This window comes from Thermobia domestica, chromosome 4 (genome assembly GCF_964235325.1).
Source record: "Thermobia domestica chromosome 4, izTheDome1.hap1.1, whole genome shotgun sequence".
Taxonomy (NCBI): domain Eukaryota; kingdom Metazoa; phylum Arthropoda; class Insecta; order Zygentoma; family Lepismatidae; genus Thermobia; species Thermobia domestica.
Window position 1 is genome coordinate 294969591 of NC_137457.1, and position 25293 is coordinate 294994883.

Here is a 25293-nt window from a genome sequence, read left to right on the forward strand (position 1 = left end):
CTTACAGTTATTAACACAATTATATAAATACCTTGGATGTGCACCATTTTCTTATAAATATATATTGGCAACCAATAACTGGCCATCAATTAAAGTTTTAATACATATTCTCATAATATCTGGCATAAATATTAAAAAAAAAAGAGAGAGAAGGAAAAATCATCTATTGAACAAACTTTTTCAACTGGACATATGGAATACAGCGAAGTAATATGCAAAATCAAGAATACCAAAAACTGTATTTTATTCATCTTTTTATTAAAATTAGATACAGGATATCTCGATAATGATTGCAATTATAGTGAAGACCGACTAGCAGAAACATTACCAAAGGATGGGAGCCATATTACTTCCTTGGAACTTTATACAATTTGTTTTTAACTATATTCACTATTTGGAAAAAAAAATGAAGCCAAATGAAGTTATTTGATCCATTGTTTTGGTATTAAAGTACAATTGATATCATATGGAAAGCGTTCATGAGAATTTTCCATTTCCCACACGAAAGTGTTTAAAACTGCTGTAAAAAAATTATTGGGTTAGCTTGAGCAAATAATTGAAGATAATTTAAACATAGAGAGGCCTATTTTCCAAATTTTATAATGTGGAACACGAGCGCCATTATAATAGTTTGCAGAAACTTTTCCAGCAGCGCTCGTAATTTCCCGAATAATGTTCTACAAGGCAACTTAATCACATCCTCAGCTATTATTATCATGCGTTGTTAAAACTACTCTATCTCAAGTGAAGTACATGGATTACGTATTAACGAACTGTAACTATACACGCACCTAAAAGCTACATTATCATCTTTCCAAATTAATGTTTAACAAAGAAAGATAAAAACCTACATAATTTCAAACTTTCAAACATACCTAGGACCACCTTAATAATGTCGATAGGGATAGCTTCATCACTAAAAATGGAGTAGGTATCCTATCTCGGCATCACTTCGAGCCTCATTAAAGACCTCTTGAAAAATACAATAGTAGTGGCAGTAATATTAGCTATGGTGGTCAATGCATTCCTAATAAAATACTTTGCTTATTTTATCCTTTCTTCAATTGTCATACATTCTATAATATTCTCTGTAATTATTCAGTTCATTGAAATTACCTTTTATCTGATTTTTAATAGATTTAATCATGAACACGTAAACATTTGATAATGAGAGGAAGAGTAGGCTTCAATTACCTTTGTGTACAGCCACATGAAAAGTTAGGTTTTAATTATCTTTGTGCACACCCATGTGAAAACTTCTGACTACGCCTATGATGATGATGATGATGATGATAATAATAATAATAATAATAATAATAATAATAATAATAATAATAATAATAATAATAATAATAATAATAATAATAATAATAATAATAATAATAATAATAACGAACTTTATGAAATGAAGTCAAATATGACGAGGTATCGAATACAGTTAATTTATCCCTGATACATAAAATTAAAATCTCTATTCGAAAAATTAAAATGCACGTGAAAATGAACCCGTAGGGAGCAGGCACGTCAGCATTTGGGGCTATGCTCGTAAGATTTTCTTACCAACTATTGATATTGATATAATTTCGTCACTATTGATATAATTTCGTCAACCCTGCGATAAAGCTGAGGCCGGCCTTTTCCGACATAAATCGTTGTTAACTTCACGAAGGCATTTCTAGATACAAAAGTTAGCATCGTGAATATGACACTAAAATGGCTCTGAATAGTGCTCGATATGTCTTATAATATACTAACACTCTCATAATTACGTAATAACGGCCAACATGTTTAAGAACATCTCAGCTGACAAGATTACTCTAACCTCTCCCTTAGAGGCAGACCACAGTGGTAGAGTGGTCTCCTTCCTCGATCCCAGGAGATGTGAATTTGTGGTAGACAATGTTCTATCCGTGAGTTTTCTCTAGATTCTTTCGTTTCCTCCCAGATTCTCATTCTACCAGTTAATATATAAAAATTCTTATTTATTGATTATTCGTCTCCATTAGCTTAAAGGATATAATTGCGAGAGATTAAAAGAAAAATTTCATTTCATTTTTAAGCCTTCGCTGTTGTAGTGACTAGCGCGCAAGCTTTTGGTTCACTGGGGAGCCTTGAAATTTGAACCGACTACAGCTATTCGGATTCACCTTGAACTGTAGTTCCACATCTGCCAAGTGGAAACATGCCTTGATGTCAGATGCGGACTGGGAGTACAAGGGCCCACCCGGAGAATGGTGCTTAAGGGCCTTGATGAATACCGAGTTGGTCTGCCCTTTTAGGAATGAACCCTTATCTGGAGACTTGGATGGCTAAACCACTGCCCCCGTGTATGCGTATCTATAACCAAGTATTATTTCGCTTTCTTTATTTTCTAGTCTGAAAATCTTTGCAATGAATCATACATGTCCTTTCAAAGCAGCGACTGTTTATACTGAAAGATATCTGAATATGGTACGATACCATCTTCAAAACTATGAGGAATTTAATTTTCATGAACTACATGCAAATGAGTGAATAGATTATAATAAACTTAATTTTATTGCGCAAAATAATAGTCTATCTTTGAAGATTTGTTTAAATGATATATAACGAAGAACATTGAGTAACCATACAATTATGGAGGTGAGAAACAAGAAAGTAACATTTTGAAAACAGAAAGTTTAGAGAAAGGGTTATAAATCATTTTTGATAAAGCACGCTGAGTTTGATAAATAATTTCTTGTTGACTTCTTAAACACTAATTAAACTGAGACATTACCACCATATATTAGCATTACAGCCAAAAATATTTTTCTACTAACGGTAGTTAGGAATGACCCTTTCAAAATCAAGACATTAAAACGGAACGAATAGAACGAAAACGGAACGGCACGAACTTTTGATGTAAAAATTCGCATACTTATTGATTACATAGAGGTTACAACGCATCCGTCAGTCATGTCTTTGATGCGTTTTGCAGTTCTTGTAAAATACGTGAGTAATGAAGTTCATTTATTAAACCAACTTTTACAGCAGCACTTTTCTAAAAACACAAGATTTCGCAATTTCATCGATAATTTCAACATCAGAGATTTTTTGCAGAACTTCCCTTTCAATGGCTATAAGCATAAATGATTCCAGAATATGATTTTACAAAGACGAACGCGTACGAGTTTTAATTAATTTAAGATAACTGAATGCTCACTCAAGCTCTCGCTTGAGTAACTGAGAGAGTTATCAAATATTTGTGTACAGTAAACAGTGTTTGAAAAGTGGAAACATTCATGTTATACCTTAGTAGCAACCTGTAGCAACACAAGTAACACTGCTTACACGGATGATTTTTGTTGCACATTTAATAAGACTAGCCTTCTGAAAAAGAAGCAATGTATTCCCCAGGTTCACTTTCGCCCTCCGAAGCACTACACTTAGTAGAACTGTCGCATTCTGCAACATCTACATCGGATTGTATGCCAGTAGTCTTCATTATTTGCTTTATCATAGTAGCCTGGCAGAGTTTTCCGGAGTTTTTTTAAACCAAAATTCAACAATTCAGATTTCAAATTTTCACGATCAACTAAACATTTTCAGCTATCTCCTGCAAAACACCTTCTGGAACACCCTCATTTAGTAAGTCAGTAAATTGGCGAGGACCAAGACAAGAAGCATCAAATATTAATTTTTTGTTGTTTGTAAATCTATCATTTAATCTACCCTGGATTTATATTACAATGCCAACACCCTGCAGGGGCCGCGGTGGCTCAGTGGTAGAGCGCTCACCTCTGGTGCTTGGGGTCCCGGGTTTGATCCCAGCCCCCGCCAAGTGAACTTTGTGGTGGACAAACACCGTGTGCGTGGGTTTTCTCGGGGTTCTCCCGTTTCCTCCCACTTTCTTCCTTCCACCATTTCATTCAGCACTCATCGTCACCATCTCCTTTAGCCTAACCGGCATAACCGTGGGACGTAAAACTCAAAGATTTCATTTCATTTTTTCCAACATCCTGCAATAGTCGCAAATGGATCCCTATCATTATTCGCGCAATATCGTTAGGTATACCGAATTAGAAACCCCATCTTGCTATCCCCCTTTCCAGGGGTGTAGCCAAGGGGGGGCCATCGGGGCCAGGCCCCCCAAATTTTTTCCTGCCCCCCCCCAAATGACCAGCTTTTAAAACATCATAGTAAAATTATCTCGCTTCATTCATTTAAAGGTAACAAAGTTTATTGACAATTAATAATTTATGGTAAAATAGTATGGAGAAATATTGTTTATCCATACCGATCGAAAAATAGTATAGTATCTCTTCCTTATACCGATCGAAAAATAGGATACTTTTTTTGTGACAGCAGATTACACAATTTACTGCGATTTATATTTGACAGTTTGAAAACAAACGTTTTAACAAGGTACTACAAATACAACCATAAAACAAAGGTACTAAACTGATTTGTAAGTACAGTATATTTTTATATGCTTTAACAAGTGTTTTAAAAGACATAGAGGATGGAAAATTTTGTGAGAAACAATGTTTTTCTTTAATATGGATTTCATTCGCTCTCTCTTTTATTTCTACTCAGTGTAATAAAATAATTATGCTTTTTTTTTAGTCACGAATAGTAAATAAATATTTTTGTCAGAAAACCGTAAAGAAATTAAGTGAAATTTCAAAGAAAATCTATCTTGTGTAGATAAGCTCTGTATACAAGGTCTTAAATTTAAATATAAAGGTAACCAAGAAAAGTTTTGTTGCTTTTACACCCACCACCTTCGAACATCGATATGTCACCTAACCTGGAAGATCAAAAATAGTCCCCATCAGCATCGACGACCTTCTGAAAACGTTCTGGAAGGCCATGGAATCCATCGCGGTAGAACGTGGTGGGCCGTGAAACGAAGAAAGTATCAGGTGCATTTTGGACTTTTACTAGGGATTTGAACTGACGTCCTCTAAGGTGATTGTTCAAAGAATGGAACAGGTGATAATCGGACGGTGCAATACCCGGGGAATATAGTGGTTGCAATATTGTTTCCCATCCAAGGCAGAAAATGATGTCCTGAGTCATCCTAGCCGCGTGGGACTTAGCGTTGTCCCGCAAACGAGGACCCATTTACAATTCAGAAGTGATGACTCCAGAGTTTTGAGTTTTTGTTGAGCACAGCTCAACTGCTGACACTACACATTTACATTGATACTCTGACCAGCTGGTAGCAGTTCCCGATGCACGATGCACCAAACACACAGAAGGACCTTCTTCTGGTACAGTGCTGGTTTCGGCTGTTTTGAAATCGGTTTATGGGATGCTAACTAATGATGACGGCGCCGTGGAGCTTCGTATAGGACCCACTTTTTATCACATGTCAACGCCCTGTCCAGAAATGGCTCCGAAACAGTAAATAAACACAGGCGACTGCCGCGTTGCCTTCTGGCCCGGAGTCAAAACATGAGAGACCCATCGACCCAACTTGTAGTGCTTCCCAACTTGTGCTTCCCAAGTGGATGTGTTGCTGAATGGTTTCTCTACACACTGAATTGTAGTCCCAGTTTCTTTTTGTATATGTGTTGGTCTTCTGGTACGTGGTGTTTTCGGGTGTCTCGTCATCGTCCTTAAACTTGTTAAACCATCGCTGCACTTTCCGCGTCGTCACAACACCCTCACCAAAGACCTGGCATATCTTCTGTCCCGCTACAGCGCCGTTTGACCTCCATTTGAACTCGTTCAGCATACATGCTCTTATGACGCTCTTGATGTCCCACGTTCCCTCTGTCTTTACGCAAGTTCACGGTGTATCTGAATTGCCATAATCAGGTAGTATGTTGGATATATCCACACTAACAACTGACGTTCGCCTTATCTCCACTCGCATTCAACTCACGGTGTGAGGTCCAATTGAACACAGACCTCCACGAAAAGGGACAGAACTTTCTTGGTTACCTTTATAGTTATGCACAAAAGTATAGCGTTTGGTCCCGGGCAGTAGTTCTTGATTAAGCATAATAAAAACTATCTTGAATATAATTAATGGTTAATAATAATAATAATAATAATAATAATAATAATAATAATAATAATAATAATAATAATAATAATAATAATAATAATAATAATAATAATAATAAGAAGAAGAAGAAGAAGAAGAAGAAGAAGCTAAAATAGTGTTTTTAGTTTTCAAGAAGGAAACCAAAATTTTCCTTTCTTTCAGGCCTCAAAAACACTACCAGCAACGCATTTTTTGGCTTTGTACTATGTAGCTGCCCCTTCCCCCTCAAAAACGACGGGCCCCCCTACACAAACCTGCTGGCTACACCCCTGCCCCTTTCTCTTTATCGACTCGAACTTAAAAAAAAAATGATTGCATCAGCAATGAAGACCTCCTTCTACCCGAGTTTTGGAAACAAGTAAAAAAAAAAAAAAATTAAAAATCATAAGTTAAAAACTGAAGATTTGCAAGAAAGGAGTGGTGCATTTCCATTGGGGTCCACTATTTCCCGTGTACTTTATATATACAATAAAAAGAAATTTTCCCAATCTAATGCCCTGTTAATTCCCACAACTTTGTAATGTCTTTGTTACCCTTGGATAAAAACATGGAGAATATCCCATAAAAATCCTCCTACAGTAAGGAAACCATTTTAGACATGGAGTTGGAAACGCAAGTTGTGGCGTTGGAAAGAACCGGGTTCCCTGAGCACAGCGATGATGTTAGAAATCGGTCCTGTAGCCTGAAACCCACAAATTCGAGCCCCATATGTTTGGGCTCAGGTCCCTTCTCTTCCTTATCAAATATATTCTTTTCATTCACTGTAACTTACTGACATGCAGCATCAATATTGTCTTGTAATGTTCGGTTGCATAACATTCAGGCAATATAACAAGGAAACTTACTTTTTAGAACCAAAAGCATGGACAATATGGCGTCAACATCCTTTGGGCCCGATTTCTTAGGTTTCGGGCCCCGGGCCAGATTTATGATATCACAGATATGCTAAGGGGAAACCGACTCTTTCCAATGCAACCACCCACATCCAAAACCTCCATGCTTCGTTGGTGAATAGAAGGGACCCGACCCTACACTTTCGGGGTCCGATATCTGGGAACATCAGGCCCCGGGCTCGATTTGTGACATTACCGCTGTGCTCAGGGGACCACGACCTTTCCATTGCCACCTCCCACGTGCAAGAACTAACATATTTCATTGGTAAATAGAAGGGACTTAAGCACAAAACTTCGGGGCCCGATTTCTGGGGCTTCGGGTTCATTTTCTGACATCACTGGTATGCTCAGGGGACCATTATCTATCGCCATCACTCGCGTCCAACAACTCTATGTCTAACACGGTTTCCTTACTGTAGGAGAATCAGCTCCATGCTCTTTACGTTATCGATTGCATATCACATTATTGGATACATAAATTATGGGCAAGATTACATTTTTGAATTAATAACTTACATGTATTTTTGAGACTATTTATTGTCTTATTGACTTTTCAACAAACAAGGCTACGGGTTGGGCAGGGGGCCCCCTTTCACTAGTGTCCTCCCTTCGTTAGCACTGTGGGCCCGTTAATTACACCACTGGATACTGTGAACGAGAACTGAATTTTGAAATAGTTATAACTAATCGAGCAATATCTTAAGTGATTTTGCAGACGGCAGGGCCCATCCGGAAATTTCCGGGTATCCGGGCGGCCCAATCCACCTCAGCTTGATGTTAAAAAGGGCAATATTTCTTCAACAAACCAAGGTTGCTTTATTATTCCGTAGCATACATGAATATTCTAAAATAAGTTCCTCGCCAAACGTTCCATACAAATGAAATGTACAACTATATTGCATTTCAAAAAAAAAAAAAAAAGTTTCCTACAACTTTCCTTTCGCTTAAATTGAGGTATAAGAACGAAAAGAATGTGAAATACAGGTTGACACAAGAAAAACAGGAATTGTGAAAATGTAACCGGCAACACTGCATAATGGGATATATAGATAGAGTAACATAAATTGAACATTTATTGATATGAAATTATTATTTTTAGTTGTAAACCTACGTTCTACGGTTATACCCTTTAGGCTACTGGAAACGGATGATTAATGAGAGTGAAATTAATTTTTGTGCTGTCCCACCTGGAATCGAACCCGGGACCACGTGCACCAAAGTTACATGCCCACTAGATTAACGAGGAGGTTTTTAATACTGGAATACGTCGGAAATTCTTACATACTAATATCGCAAGCTTTTACCCTAATGTGTTGTAAATCCAGTATTTACTACTAGTTCTTTATCAATTACATACAATAAAAATCATATTCACTTCAAAAATCTCGCGCCAGCAGACACCTACTTTTTGCAGCTCCCGTTCTATAATTTTCCATTTTTCTTCTTTTGCTGCTGTGTTTCAAAACGAAATTGTCGTTCAACGTTCAACACCGTTCAATAAAGACTGAACTTCATCATCACTAAAATTTCTTTTTCACTTATCCTTGTTCATGGTGTTTCCAATCCTTCTTACATAAACCTTGTGCTATCAAATTGCTATGACGATTTTGCACAGAATTACAAACTATAATTTACGGTGTGACTAGGGTGGCCAGAAGGGAATTATTAAAAAGCCGGACACATTGCCGTAGAAAGCCGGACTTTATGAATTTGTAAGCCTTTTCCAGTAATTTGTAAACTCTTACAGCATGAATACTAAAATAAGCATACACTTTCAGAACAACCGTTTCTACGTTAACGTTGAGTTCTGATGTTGAAAAACGAACAGCATTATGCAAAACGTGAGCGCAACAATTAGCTGCCACTATCTTTGGATTTATTTCTTTTAATTTTTGGTAGACACTGTTTCGGATTCAGTAGTTTACACTAGCATTATCACCCAGTGGCGTGGCGTTTGGACGATTGTTACCGGTTGTTGATATTACAAGTATCTCTAGTTTTTCAACATCAGAAAATTTAGTACTTTTTTTTTTTTTTTTTTTTTAGTGTAGCAACCATTTCAAACTATAGGCATTGGCATCAATTTTTTAGGGGGGGTCAAATTTGACTTCATTTACCTTGATCTTTTTGAAAAATGTGGCTATTCAGGTTCTTCCATATTTTACTAGATAGAATCGAAACCGTCTCTCAATAATCTTAGATATTCTTCAAAGTCATCTATTTTCTTTCTACAGTAACTTACATAATGAATTTTCTTTTCTGAGATATTGAACAAGATTTCTTACTTTATCCTATAACATAAAACGGCTTAAGTTTAGAGTTGCCCCTCCAGTCTGAAGGTGCCCTTGGACTTTGCAACATACAAAAAACAGTGCTCAAAGTATTAAAAATTTTTACATTTCACTTGACTTCAGTACTCCGTGGGCTTCACAAAAATTTAAAAGGTTTTCTTCATTATTTTTGCGCATCCGTTACACCTGTTCGCCATATTTTACAAGCACCATGCTGCTGAAACCTTCCGCGAATGCTTCCGCATCCGGCAAATAGTACTAACTTCCACATATCTTTTCTCGTATTAAACATAACTATCCTGCCGAACTTACATTCCTAAACATCAAATAAAAACTTGAAATTATCATTTCTTACCTTATTTCTCTTGTAAATTTTCCTGATTTTTATAAAAAGCGAAGGGGTAACTCTAAACTTAACCCCATAAAACAGTTTAAGTAAAAAATTGAAGCCAAAACTTTGAAGGGTTTGATAGAATTTTGGTAGACGAACTCTGATTTGAGAATCCCTTTTACCGATGTTTTCGTCATGGATTTAAACAGTCCTAACAGTTCATCTTGTAAGCTATAAAGCACATCATTTATCCTACTTCTATAGTTCCACCTTGTGTTTGAGGCTGTTGGGGTACTTTTGTTGACTACATAGTGCAGAGCATTTGTTCTTTTTGAAGACTTCGAGAAAAAAGACGCAAAATAAAACATAGTTAAAAAAAAAAGCTTACACTCTTTTATACAGTCAACGGACTTTTCTAAAACTAAATTAAGCCTATGGGCAAGCGACTTCTATCTCACCAATAATAACCGAAGCTCCAGCTTTTGTTTGAGCAACAAGTATTCCGTATTGAAAACTAGTCAGACTGTCAAACACAATTTGGGACACTTAAACTACGGTATGATGAAGACGACTGCACAGTTCTTTTTCAAACACATCAAACTGCATCAAAGTGCAAATTAAACTACTAGACTAGAGCTGCAAGTTTGCTGAATAGAAAGTATTCTATATTAAATTAAAGACAAATTATTTTCAATTAGCATAAATACTAAATAATAATAAGTATTCGAATTAGAAAGAGCGCCGGAAACATTTCTACTTCTCTGTAACTATCATTACTATTCCCCCTTGATCTTGAAACAGTTCATATTATGTTTCATCGATGGGCATTCCTGTATATTTAATGACACGCTTCAGAGACTGACAATATCTTTGCTCTTTAAGGCACGAGACAACTAGCATCTATTTTTTTCTAGCATTTAAACAGCTAGAAAATCTCAGTAAATAATAATAATAATAATAATAATAATAATAATAATAATAATAATAATAATAATAATAATAATAATAATAATAATAATAATAATAATAATAATAATAAATTCCCATAGCTCAAATTAACAGTCAATAAGAAACTTTATTTTGAATCAAAGCAAACATATTAAATGTGTTTGTTAGAATATCCTATGGAATATATTCTTCTTGTTCTCTATTGGTATATTATTCAAGTTTAAAGGTAACATAGGCCTATTAATATACAAAGTCATGCGAAAATGATATTTTAACATATAAGTCATGCACTTCGGAACATACAGTCTCACAGTGGCAGGTGTTCAATGCTATTACTATGAAAAACCTGCTACTTATATTTATCTGAAATTGTATACTGTTAAGACAATATAATAACCTTACGAATATGGAAATTAAAGCCAAATTTCCGTCCTTGGAATGGGAAAGCAAACGAAACAGTATAGTAAAATCACTGCCAGCTCGATCCTATTTAGGGAGAGGAGAGCGGGTAGAGTAAACATGCAGATGATATTCTAGAATCTAGAATCTAGATTCTCCTTGTTTTCACAGGGAACGTTCCTATTTTTTCCTGTTCCACTCAGCCGAACGATAACATAAGGGCCATTCCGAACGTCCAAATACTATTTTAGCGCGCAGGATGCTTCTGGCTGGCACGCTGAAAGGTACTTCTGGAGTGAATAACCGCTATCGGGGTTCGCGTTACCCCTGAAATCTGCGGTATCAAGAACAGTATATTCCTATTTGGCGCTGGCATGTTGTGTTCATTCACATTGTAAATGCGGCATAGGCTGTCTGAATTTTTTTTTTAAAAAAAAAAGAAAGAAAAGGAAAATATGTAAACATCTTCCCATGTTGATGATGAAATTTAGAGACATATGAAAACCACGGAAAACTGTCATATTTTTACAGTTACCGCCGGTAACAGCGGTAATATGCACTACACGTCCCTGTTATCACCCATGTACGCAGACACATTCTCAATATTTCAGCCAGAACTAGTTACCCTATCTATAAAGTTTTTTTTTTTCAATCGCGTCAAACGTGTCATACGAATCTTTATTAAAGTCTAGCAAATGATATTGGATTTATTTCTCAAAACATCGCAAAACTAATGGGAAACACAAAATGGCTTCCCTACCAAATTTTGGAAAGCTAAACTTTTCTTACTTTACAACTTATAAAGTGTACTACTGGAGATATCGAGCTATCACACACGGGACAGAACCTCCAAAAGCCGGACTGTCCGGCCAAAAACAGGACAGCCTATGTGTGACTGACATCCATCTGTTCATTCCACGCAACGTAAAATCGTAATGCTTCGCAAACCATGAGAAAAAAGTATGCGTTGCGCTGGAATCGCAAAGATGCAATATTCATCGGGCAACTCAGATTTTACGCTAATTGACGCAAAACGTAGCATAAATAATCCCTCATATCAAGGACCTTGCTTCATATCAAGAATCTAGGATGCTCACAACGTAATTAACTGTACAGGCAATGTACTGTACACTGTCACATTTTGATTAATTCTTTCTCAGGGGCCATATAACAAAGAAGAATTAATAGGAAAAGCAAGTAACATGAAAATTGAAACAATTCCTTGATAATTATAATACTATTGTGAATAAATTTTTATGTAAGGAATCGGTTGTTGAAGGAATATATATTGATCATTTTGAAATTATACCACAGAGTGATTATACTGAAAATTAGCTTACTATGATCATAAGGCGCGAGAAACTTTCGTTATTCGTTTGTTTAATGCAAATATTCAGCGTAGTTGGGTTGTTGTAATTTAAACAGTGTGGGTTGAGAGAAAGCAGTAACGGAGAAGTTATTATTAATAATAATTATTTGTACATGGTAAGTAATTCCTAGTATATGTAACCATTTCAGCATTTTATTGTTAGAATCGGTTCTAGAGGTGTGTCTGTTATTTTCGTAAAATAGAAGTCACCTAACAATAACAAAAACATGACAGTACGGAAGTATTTCATCTTCCCTAATATGTAAATCCCGTCACACATGAAGGATAACTGTACTATGTGGAAAAAAGTTAATGAGTTGTGTATGACACGTAAGTTGTCTCCATGGGTGTCATGCTAGGATTTTAGAATTAATGTTGCGAGGAGTTATCTATTCAAATAAACCTTAAATTTCCAAATGTTATATGTAAACATACGCAGTGAATTATTGAGGTTTTATTACTGTAACATTCCAATGAGTGTTTTTATGGTCCTCCTACTTATTTTACTGTATGAGTATTCATGTTATTCCTGTAAATGGTATTGTGACGTAGAGCTCAAGTCTTATTTGCGTTGTCTCTTGGCCTTAGTCCAAGTTTTAAGATAAACAACTGGTACGGGAAGATTTTATAGTTGGTATAGTTGGTTGTTCTGTGATAACGATGAGAAGAATCCAAATTACTATGAACGCAAATTTGACGAGCATATCTACCTTATGTAGCATTATCGAGATGTATTTTGATTAATGGTACGCTGTATTGATTACCTTAATTATATGCGTAGCGTTTTACTGTTATTTTTGGGAAAAAAACAAAATCTTAGACGTTTTCACATGCAGTATATTAATAGGGACAGTGAATTCAGGTGTTACGTATTTCGTAATATACTGTACAATAACATATAAATATTACATTATAAATGTAGCTATATTGTGCACCTGATTTTTTTTACTCATATTGAATGTTAACTACGAAAATACTGAAGGCAGTTTTAGTATTATTATTAATACTGTTATAGGTGAATTTAATTTGCTTAATGTCGCCTCAAAAAAAAAAAAAAAAAAGTCATCTTTCATCTTGAGGCTTTCACAGTTTAAGCGTAAATCACATTAAAACCGTTACACTGCACTAATTAACAAGCTATCGGCACAAAAAGAGTGAGTGAGGCAAATAAAAAAAAATCGATAAAAATGATTATTTACTTTCAAATAATGCTTTTTCTATTAGCAAATTTTCATTTCTTACACCCACAGAGGGTCAGATTTATATGAGTGCGTAATGACAATAAATACACTGTAACATTATTTTTTCCTTTAAAAAAGAAAAGAACTTTTTCATTTGTCGTAATAATGCTTATTTCACTGAACGACTTTATTTTTACGAAGGAATCATACCACAATGTGTAGATGAGTTATTCCATGTCAAAGGGAACAATTCCTAAGATGGTCCCAGCTCGACCGTCTCCAAAGTTAATGAAATTTGGTAGGAAGGTTTTATATTGTCAATGATTTTTTTGTGCCAAATTTCAGTTAAATATCTTCTTTGGTTGTAATAATAATATAGCCTTTCAAAGAGGCCACTCACATTCGCTCCGCGTGCGTAGAGGGAAAGTTACAAGTTCGCCCAAAATATTAACGCATGTGTGTTCAGTGATTGTATTCGCCATGATTAAAACTAGTATAATAAAGCGGTTAAGATAACGCTCAGAGTCCATATATTGCTCGCTATGATATACGCTAATCACTGTTTACGTTTATCTAATGCGTTTGAGTATCTGAAGACAAAGATAAGAACAATCAAGAACTTCATACGTTAGTAATGGATTGGCTGCTCAGAATAAGAATTTCATTAACTTATGTCTGCATGAAGAGAACTTTAGCATCTCTGCTGAATAGAAATTCTTCGGAACAAGCCATGGGAAATTCTTCTGACGATAGTGGGGAAACAGCGAAAAGGCTAGTAGTTCGTGCTAGTTTATAGAGGCACTTAGATGACCAAATATTGGCACTACATGATTTGTTCAAATTCTGCTTTGACAATATTCCAAGCATAAAGTCTTTTTATGTGATACAGGACGAAATTACATAGATTTAGGTTGATCAAGAAAGAAGACAGGGCTTGTACAATTGCTGGAACATTGGGAAATTCCAATTTAAGCTCTTTCACTAAGATCAGAGTAAGCAGAGTATCCACTGATGTTGCAGCATTCATAGTTAATGCGTCTTAATGCATTCTAGTTCTATGTGTGACACTGTTTGGTGGGTGGGAAATGTATGTGAAGTTTCATATGAACAAAAAGATGTCCTTGTCTGCTTCATGTAACCCCAGAGTCCTGCTCGCTCTTTCAATTGACCAACTATTTCAAGAAACCTGTTGGACTCCAGAACAACATATATTTATGACTGTAGACGCACCATCATCAACATCATCAGGAGGAAAATATATTTATCCAAAATCTGACCAAGACAGGATTGCAGTCCTATTTAGACAAAAAAATAGAACTAATTGTTCAGTATATTTCACATTCCGTAAATTTACCATGGGTATTTCTGTGCATTTTAATGTTGCGTTTATTCTTTAAATTGATATGCATATTTATCGTTATGCCTATGAAAAAGATTATTTAAATATGAGGGAAATTTTATGAACTTTGTGGCTGTCAAACACTGTGTGCGTGGCTTTTTTCGGGGTTCTCCCACTTCATTCCTCCTGTGAGACGTCCAACTGGAAACTTCATACCATTCCATTTTCTGGAAATTTTATGCAGGACTACGGGAAGAAAAGACTAATAATATTCGGAAGAAGGTAACCAACAAGATATATTTCCATGGATAACGTTAGTTTATAAAATGATCTGTGGTAAGTTAGACAATTTATTTTATTTTATATTTTTTCGACAGGTTTACAATTCAAAAAGTGTAATTGCTTTTGGGGAAGTATTTTTCAAATGAATATCGAATATGTATCGTATTAAATGAAATAATGGTGACATCAAATACTTAATGGTGGTTATTTTTGTCTATACAGGCAGGACTTCCAGACGGGAAGGCGTTTGATGGAGAAATATGTGTAGATACAAACCCGATCCAACAGAAGTCCATTATGAGCTGTGACGAAAAAAAGGCGCCGAGAAAGGGATTTCGGTCGCTGATCATGAACCATCCGGTAGGTGTGCGGCGCTCAAATCGCTTGAAGGTGGACATAAAACCGTCGCCAGCTGTGATTGCGGCCAAAAAACACGCTCAACAACAGCAAGTGAAGAAGACTGACTTTATTATCAAAGATACATATCAAGTGGTATGTATGATTTATTTATTTATTTATTTGTAATTGCTACTCATTACTTGATTTTCGTATGACAGGGTTGATTTCTGAAGATTGATAATATTAAGGTATTGAAATTAAATCTTCGGGTAACGTTTCACGTTTATATCTTGTAGGCGAAATGGCATCGATCATTGTCCACCGCAATTTTATATTACAATGTCTATTTGGTAGAATCAATAATAGTCCGGGATTAGCCCTTCACCAATTTTATTATAAAAATAATCCTGTATGGAATAGTTACAAAATTTCCATTGTAAAATACAAATGAGTGTTTTCAGTGGTAGTCCTTAGCACATGTAAAATGGCTTCAGTTGATGGAGGTTGGAATTAAGTATGTACGGGTGTAACCCTTTTGCCCAATGCAGCCTCCAGCGTTTTTATAAAGAAATGTCCACAACTATGGGAGACAGTTTATAACAGGGTGTCTATCGGTTACGAAAGCCCCGAAAAAGTCACGAAATTTAGCTTTTGGGTCACGAGTTTTTAAAATCTGTACAAATATAAGTACAGACTGGAAAGTTTCGTTCTATAAAACGTCGAAATTCACCACCAAAAATATCTGTGGTCGGTTTTAGACGCTACCAAATTGCAAGCAAAACACGCTTCTATCGCATGCATGAAAATTGTCCTAATTCGCACCCAAATTCGCGCTTGAGCATGTTAGGAAATTTTATGGCTTGGTAAAGGAAAGGTCACGAAATTTCGTTTTGGAAGTTTAGTAGACACCCTGTATAAGGATCTTCCTTCGTCCAAAGTAGCATCCGGAGGTGATTGTGATTAGGAATATCTTTCGCCCAATGCAACTACCGGAGAGTGTGTAAGGTAGGAAAACTTCTTTGTCCAATGCGACCTCAGGAGCGGGTGCTGTAGGATAAGTGATAAATGGTCAGCTGATGATTTGCTCTTCTCCAGGTCCCCTTTTATGCATGGCTTGTGTGCGAGTCGATCATCTTCGGGTTGCACCGTGTCGGCTTCGTGTCTTCCTGTTATTTCCTTTTATTGTCTGTCTACGTTGATGTTTATAAGCAATATCACGTGTTTTACAGTTGTAACATGTATTCGAAGAAATAATACACAGTGAAAATTGGGAATCCTTACAATATGAATGCTAATGGTAGTAGTGGTATTATTAATACTCCTTGCACTCTGACGTTTATTCGTATGGATTTGGATTCAACTTTTGGTAATTACATACAGTTGTCGTGTTAACTTAGCGTCATGAGGAAATTAGGTGCTATTTGAACTAAGGTGTTACATGTAAAGTTAAGCCCTTCACACACCCCTGCATGCTCTTTCGAATCTCTCGCTCTCTGTTAGCAATTAATATGGTTGGTATTCTGTACTTTCTTTTAGCTTGATATCTTATCACTAGACTTCGGGCCGCTGTGGCTCAGTGGTAGAGAGGTTACTTTTTGTGCGTGGGGTCTGTGGTTCGCTCCCAGCTCACGCCAGGTGGGCTTTGTGATTGAGAAATAGTACATGCGAGGCTTTTTTTCTTGGGGTTGTTTCGTTTCCTCTCACTTTCTTCATTTCACCGTTACGTTCATTATCGTTATCACTATCTCCCTTAACCGTGGAACATAATTATAGGTCATTAATATATATATATATATATATATATATATATAAATATATATATATATATATATATATATATATGTAATATTAGTGCAAGCTATGCTATGCATTAGTAGGGAAATTTCTCTTTTAGAATGGCTATATCCGTTCTTCTGTCCACATGTAACAGAGCAAAGATGGTAAGAGATAGAAAGAAGCCGATTTTTGGAATTGATTCCGAGTCCCAGGAATAGGTTCTATTTCCTTAACACTCTGTGCAAAGCAGAAGTGGAAGAAATCGACCATTTCCTATTTCAACGTTGATCATTATAGAAAAAAGCGGTAAAACAGAGAGAGTTTTTTTTTTTTTTTAATAAAATTTTATTTATGGATTCAGCGTCCCTAAAAATACGTTCCTTCTCCACTCTTATATCTCTGCTAAAGCCGGAAGAGGTAGTAGATTTCTATCAATTCTTGTTTGAGTATTGATTCTTGTAGAGCGAAAACGGTAGGGAAGGACGACGAGTATTGTCCGATACGGTTTCAGCGATCCAAGAACATATTTTATCTTAGCTCTTCTTCTGTTGAAACCGGAAATAGTAAAACCTAATACAAACCACCAAGAGATAGGCTAAATCCATGTCAAGTGGTCCAATGCATGTTGCTCGACTTTTTTTGTGTGCAGTTACCTTACCATGTCGTTAGTTCAAGCAACCATTTTAATTTTACTTACTTTAGGTTTCGAGTGACACTCCGTTTGGTGTTGTTGTAAGGGGTTACCGAATCTGAAGTATCTCAGTCCATAGTTATTCAATTGATGTGGAACAAAAACCAAAATGGTCAGCAAATTGTAAGCCACAAGACTATGCATTAGACATTATCAAAAGTACGTTTGAAAGTAGGCCATTGACGTTAAAAGTTCCGAGTTGAGCAGACGATTTTTTGCTAGAAGGCAAATGATCAGGAAGCTGAATTTTTCTGGATAAAGAGGTCTGATATAGAAGTGGTCATTCACCAAGTTTCAACCCTTAGACATGTCCCTCTTTTTTGATAGAAATTATTAAAAATGCAGAAAAGTGAAAAACGTGTGTAATTTACAGGTATATATATATATATATATATATATATATATATATATATATATATGGTCGGGGGGACCTGATAAAAATATACAATTTCTTCCCATTACAGGTCTGTATGATATTATTGTATACCAAAAGTTACGAGTTTCACTATAAGTATCTTTATTATTAACACAAAGTTATACCTACAAATAAGCATAGGCAGAAGTACGAATAACCGGGGTTACTGTATAGTCAAAACAAATATAGCTATTACTCTAAACCTAAAATCACTAGAATTATTTTAACAAAAGAAACACTGGCCAAAGCTTAAAACACACTTTATTTTAAATTATAATAACGGTTTCGGATATCTAATATATCCTTCTTCAGGATATATAACATATAATAATAAGAAACCGTTATTATAATTTAAAATAAAGTGTGTTTTAAGCTTTGGTCAGTGTTTCTTTTGTTAAAATAATCAATCCAAAGCCATGGATAGTCTTACCACTAAAACTAAAATAATGGTTGTTTTGAACTAATAACATTGTAAGGTAACCATACATCAAAAATCATATTTTTTAAAAAAATTGTCAAGCAACGATTTCTTCCTTTCCTGGACCACTTAACATGGATTGACTCATAGCAAGCGACTGTTTCTTATATGACTTTTGAGTATCCGAAGAAAGTGAAATGAAAATAAATCATTCAGTTCAACGTCTCACGATTATGTCTTTCGGGTTAAGGAATACAATGATTAAAGCAAGTGAATAATGATGGAATAATTGATGAAATGGGAATGTGGGAGGAGACGGGAGTATCCCGAGAAACCCCACGGATGTGATGTCTGCACCAACTTGATCGGGGATCAAACCAGGGAGCCCATGCACCAGAGGTAAGAGCACTACCACTGTTGTCTCAAGAATAGGCTCCGACCGTATCCCTCTGTTACAACCAGACCTGAGACAGTTTCAATATTGAATACCAAACACATTACATTTAATATTTTGATGTGAATTGGCGATTGGCTTCTCTCCATTTCGAAATTTCTAGAACTGTGCTTGCTGGTTTCTGGTTGTGTGCTTTTGGTTATCTTATATTCAATTTCAGAACGTGTACACTAACAGAACACTAATGCTGGTTTACGGTTTCTTTAGTCTTGTACGACTTCGTTACCATCATTATTGAAATTTACATTTTTTTTTTATTGTTATTTAAAATATGATTCACACCGTAAAATAAAATCAAGGGCGTAATGAACTCTTGTTTAAAAACAGAAAGAAGGTAGTGAAAATCGATGCTATGGCCATGTATCACTCGTCTCATGGGCTGTGTGGCCAGCCACTGCCGTTCATTCATTATTCTCTTATTATTTCACTGTCACATTTACTTGGTATATCTTATCACTGGTGATAAGAAAGAAAATAACGGTTGGTAAATGTCTTGAATACGATAAAATTCTGCTTAAAAATTATATGGGACCATGAATTCGTCAAGCTTGACATATTTCCGCCAAAACTTCCGACTATTTGTTTCTGATAGGTTCTAAAGAAATGTGTTACATATGGTTGGGTCAAGCATGACGTACTTGCGCCAATACTTCTGGCATATTTGTTTTCGTGGGGGGCCGCGGTGACTCAGTGGTAGAGCGTTCACCTCTGGTGCTTGGGGTCCCGGGTTCGATCCCAGCCCCCCCAATTGAACTTTGTGGTGGACAAACACCATGTGCGTGGGTTTTCTCGGGGTTCTCCCATTTCCTCTTCCTTTCTTCATTCCACCATTTCATTCATTTCTCATAATCACCATCTTCTTTAGCCTAACCGGCATAACCGTGGGACGTAAAACTCAAAGATTTTATTTCATTTTCATTTGTTTCCGAGGGTTCAAAACAAATGTCCTACATATGGAACCTACAACAGATGAGTCAGATGTGACGAACTTCTGCCATATTTATTTCCGTTGGGTTCTAAAGAAGTGTTTTGCGTATGGAACTTTATAATGGATGAGTCGGACGCGAAATATTTCCGCCAGTACGTTCGGCATCATTTGCTTTCTGTGGGTTTCAAAGAAATATATTACATACAGAATTTGCACTGGTTGTGTTTTGCGCTCTCTATAAATATTATAGTGGAAGAAAAAATTGCAGTTGTATTTTAAATTTCCGAATCAAGGAAAACTTAAAAGTACGACTCCATCAATGATAAGGAAGAAAAGAAACTTGTCTGCATGAAAATATATATATATATATATATATATATATATATATATATATATATATATATATATATAATTTTTTTTTTTAACCTACGCTGTTGATATGCATTACTGTTTAGAACTGAAAATGTGACTTTTGGAAACTTGCACTTTCGTTGGTATTGGCACTGGAAATTTCTTGACTCCTCATTCAACTTCCTTTATAAGGTTTCGTTGCGTGGCAAGTGGGACCTGACTTATTGATATCTTATTAAGGTAGCTTTTTTTTTTCTTAACAGCTATAAAATTATTACAGAATACAGAATTGTCCTGTATTTATTTACATTCTGTATTTATGTGCAGCAACTTTGACTTGGTGCCTTCCATTTCAACTCAAGTAAAAAAAAAAGTACCATCGTCTCTCAGATATTGTTGAAATTTCTTTTATAGAAACTCTACAGGTTTTTTAGGGACCTTTTTTTTTTGGTCGAAAAAAATTCCCCGCCAAGTAATGGGCCATCGAAGACGGGGAGTACAATTCATGAATTCTAGAAAATATGGAAAATGGTCAACTTCGGAGTCTCACTGTTCAGCTATGGAGACAGATAGAGTTATAATTCTTGTTGTGGTATGTATATAGGGATATAAATAAACTATATTTTATTATAGTTTGGTTTGCGTATCTTTTTGCATATAAATTAACAAATGAACGTCAGTTTATCTGAAAAGTCGAAGTTCGCGATTTTTTTTCGAGCACTTCCGGTTCGAATTTTAAAATTCTGTTTTCACGGTTGGGAAGAACTAGTTACCCACTTTCCGAAATATATATATATATATATATATATATATATATATATCGCTTCTGTGTGCGACCATTTTGTCGCGGAAAGATCGAGAAATTGTTAAATTTTCAAAAATCGCCATTTTCTCTAAATCATCATTTTTTAAAATTCCAAAATTTTGTCAGATAATTCAACTTTACATGAATAATAAACACACCAAATATCATTCTCGACCAATGCTTCGTGAATTAACTACAGCCTTTTGAAGTTAGCGAAGTTTCGTTAATTTTGGTGTCGCAGTTGACAACACTGGAAACAATAAAACTGCAACAATTTGATGATGTTTGTGGTTCATATTCCTTAAATAAAGAACAAATGTTTTCTCGGACTGTTTTTTATTATTTTGATCAAAAAGGCTCTCTGAAAAGTAAAATGAGCTCTCCTTCCACTCCTCCTGCGTTTTCTTAAACCGAAGTAATCTGAAGTGGAAATTACTATTTCGAAACGCACAAATTTTAAGTTTACTTACTTAAGATGGTCTTCGAAAACAGTTTCGCTGATTTTTCTTTACATTAAAACAATCATTTGTTTGCTTAGTGCCTTCTTCGCTAATAGCATATAACCGTGCAGATGCTCCGATACGTGTTGAGCACTCACAACTCGTAGCACATTGTCGATAGTCACGAAACACTTATTTTTACTTCTCTTATGCTCTTCTGGAAACCTGTACCCTGTTCAAGGTTCATGTGAAAGCATAAATAGCACTTTGACTTCACGTAATTCATGATTTATTGATAATATTTCTGCTACCCACCATTGGTTATCATATATGCATGTAACAAAAGTTCGTTTTTGCTAATTTCTTAAATCTACACTGAATTGCAGAAGCTCGATTTTGGGAGAAACACAAAGTTAGTTCGTGGTGACCCGTTACTGCTATAAAAATTTTGCCATTTCCTGAAAGCCAAAGATGACTTCGTTGAATACCAGTTACCGGTCGCACACTTTCCTATTCTTGCTTTTTTTTTCTCCCGAAAATTGTCGATTCCTGGCAACAAAAAGACAATGATACCCGGAGTTTGTACTTGCACTACTCACGGATTCTTCTGCGGTTTCACTGACACGGTTTGGGAAATTGTAGACACGTGTCATTTTTCTTCGATTATTTTTAGAATCTTGTCTATGGTATGAGTACATGACCCGAATCTTGTGTTTTGTCATCGCTTATTGCAACAAACTTGTCCGTTGTTTAATAATGATATACCACTGCCATAAAGATGGAGATTTGCTCGTTTTTCCAGTGATAACCGTACTGTTCACTTTGCAGAATAGCAGTACAGTTTTCAGCGAATTCCTTGTGCAGATCTTGAAATTTTACTCGATGCTTTTCGGTAGTAATTAATTCTCTTTGAATTTTCTTGACGTAGTCATGAGTTTAATTCTTACAGTTAAACTAGCAACGTACGATACGAAAACAGAAAGTGGTAGTTTTTTTTTTTTTTTTTTTTAATGAAAATATTGTTTTCCATATGGCACGTGTAACAGTTTCATTTTCATCAGGATCAATAATTAAAGACTCTACACTTACTCCTTCCACTCCAGGACATTCACCACATTCTTGAAGACAGCTGTCATTTTCTACGGAGCATACTACTAATGAAGATAGGTTACTCGTGAACTTCGATTTTTCAGATAAACTGACGTTCTTTTGTTAATTTATGTACAAAAAAGATACGCATACGCAAAACAAACTATAATAAAATATAGTTTATTTATATCCCTATGTACATACCACAACAAGAATTATAACTCTACCTGTCTCTATAGCTGAATAGTGGGGCTCCGAAATTGACCATTTTCCATATTTTTTAGAATTCATGATTTGTACTCCCCGTCTTTGGTGACCCATTACGTAGCGGGAATTTTTTTTCGACAAAACAAAAAATACGGGTTCCTTAAAAACTTTATTTAAGTTTCCATAATATTTGAGATGGTAATGGTACATACTCTACCTGAATTGAAATGGAAGGTATACCACTTCGGGATTTCTCCTTACGTAATTCATAAGTTCTCTGCAAGTGTAGTCAAAATTTAGGAATTTAAATAACATTTTTTTTTTTCCTTAGTACGATGAGCTCCCGAATTAAATCAAATCGGGAAACGAGAGAAAGATTAAAAATTATGCCAAATATGGGATGGTTGGCAACCTTATCTGTTATATCCCAGAGTCCGCGCTGGCTTAGTGGTAGAGTGTTCACCTCTGGTGCATCAGGTCTTTGGTTCGATCTCAGCTCGCGCCAAGTGAGATTTGTGGAGGAGAAACACTATGTATGTGGATTTTCTCGGGGTTCTCCCGTTTCTTTCCACTTACTTCATTCCACCATTTCATTCATTTATCATCATCGTCGTCTCCTTTAGCCTATCCGGCATAATCATGGGAACTAAAACTTTCAAGATTTAGTTTCATTTCATTTTTGTCATATGTGTTGCACTTTGCAATCATCTTCTGAATTCCAGTGCATATAAGAAGTTACTTGTGTTGGTTCTACTTACTGTCTTCTGCCAGTTTTCACCTTTAGAGTCATTCAGTAGAACAAAACTAAAAAAATTCATGATAACACAAGAGTTCTTTAGTATGTAATAAGTTACTAACTCTTCTCGTGATATCTACCTTTCTTAACACGACTTTTCCCTATTTTTGTTACATAACCAGTACTGTAGCGTTTATGTCATCAACTCCCATACGTTGTACAATCTGTGGTTCGCTACGTGGGAGGGGGGAAAAGGGATGTATGGTAACTTAGTGTACGCCTGTGGGAAGGGGTTCCACTTAAGATCTACGATCAAGCGAGTTTGTGGTGAAGAACAGTGTATGTTTTTTGTGGGATATACTCCCATTTTCTCGCAAATCTTCATTGAACCATTTCTTCCAAAATCATTACGTATTATTGATGTCTGTTTCGTTTAGCAAACAGATCATGACTGTGGATCATGAACCTGCAAATGTAAATGTTTTTTTTTTTTTTTTAATTTCCTATCCACTAAATTCAAACCAAACTATAATTATGCAACCACACACAACACACCAAAAATCCTTCGTCATCTTGATTTTTTTTTTCAAAATATTGATGGTGGTTCAACGACTTTCTGTTACTTGGTGGTACGTTGTTTTATCTGTCATGAATAGGACCCATCTGTTCTAGCGAAGTATTCGAGACCCCCTTGCGCCGCCACTAAACGATTCAGAATCATGCATTTTTCGGTAGAGCAAATTACAAGTCTAACACAATAACGTGCCGCCTTAGCTCAATAGCTAATAGTTGGTGCGATTTCAAAGTATCTGTGACTGTTGTGTGTCACTTCCAAAGACCAAAATAATTATAAAATAATATCTGATTACTCAGACTAATCTTCAGCTGCAGCCAGACACTTTTGCCAGCGATTGGATTCCATGATGAAAGAAATCTGGAATCTGCGATAAAAAGAAGTCCACAACCGCACGCTGGCATCAGGGAAGTTCTTCCCTGCCAAGAAGTGATTGAGATGCCGGAAGTGGTGGGAGAGATATTAAAAGAATAGGATGGGCGAGGAAGGACTTCATACTACAACTCATGAAGAATCATTCTTTGAGCGAGATATGGTTGTGCATTGTCGTGTAACGAAAGGTCACCCACATCTGTTGACCGTTGGTAGATCAAGTTTGCGCTACATTTCGTGAAGTTCATTCAGCACTGTAACGATCCGTAGTGATAGCTTCGCGTCGATAGAGAAAAATTTGATGTATCACTTCCACCATACCAGCAACAACAACCTCCGCCACTGAAAGGGTGGTTTTGGAAACTGGGGTGAACGTTGGTTACGATCCAGCCATTGTCCTGACCGTTTACGATTCTTTTAGCATATTAATTTTTCATCAAAAGTGACGATCCGATCCAGAAACCTTTTCTCTTATTCCGTACACTCAGAAAGCGGTCGGGGGCACGGTGGCTCAGTGCTAGAGCATTCACCTCCGGTGCTTAGGGTCCCTGGTTCGATCCCAGCTCGCGCCGTGTGGAATTTGTGGTGGACAAACACCGTGCTCGTGGGTTTCCTCCGGGTTCTCCCGTTTCCTCCCACTTTCTTC

General features: G+C 36.1%; 1 protein-coding gene across 3 annotated transcripts in view; it reads left to right on the forward strand.

The window, feature by feature from the left end:
* The first annotated feature begins 12217 nt into the window (after positions 1-12217).
* HDAC6 (histone deacetylase 6) overlaps positions 12218-25293 on the forward strand; it is a 133508-nt gene continuing 120432 nt past the window's right edge. For all 3 annotated transcript variants that reach the window (XM_081756248.1, XM_081756249.1, XM_081756250.1), the window contains exons 1-2: positions 12218-12366; positions 15275-15544. In XM_081756248.1, the coding sequence (XP_081612374.1) occupies positions 12364-12366; positions 15275-15544 (273 nt within the window). In that variant the 5' untranslated portion in view covers positions 12218-12363. The remainder of the gene's footprint in view (positions 12367-15274; positions 15545-25293) is intronic.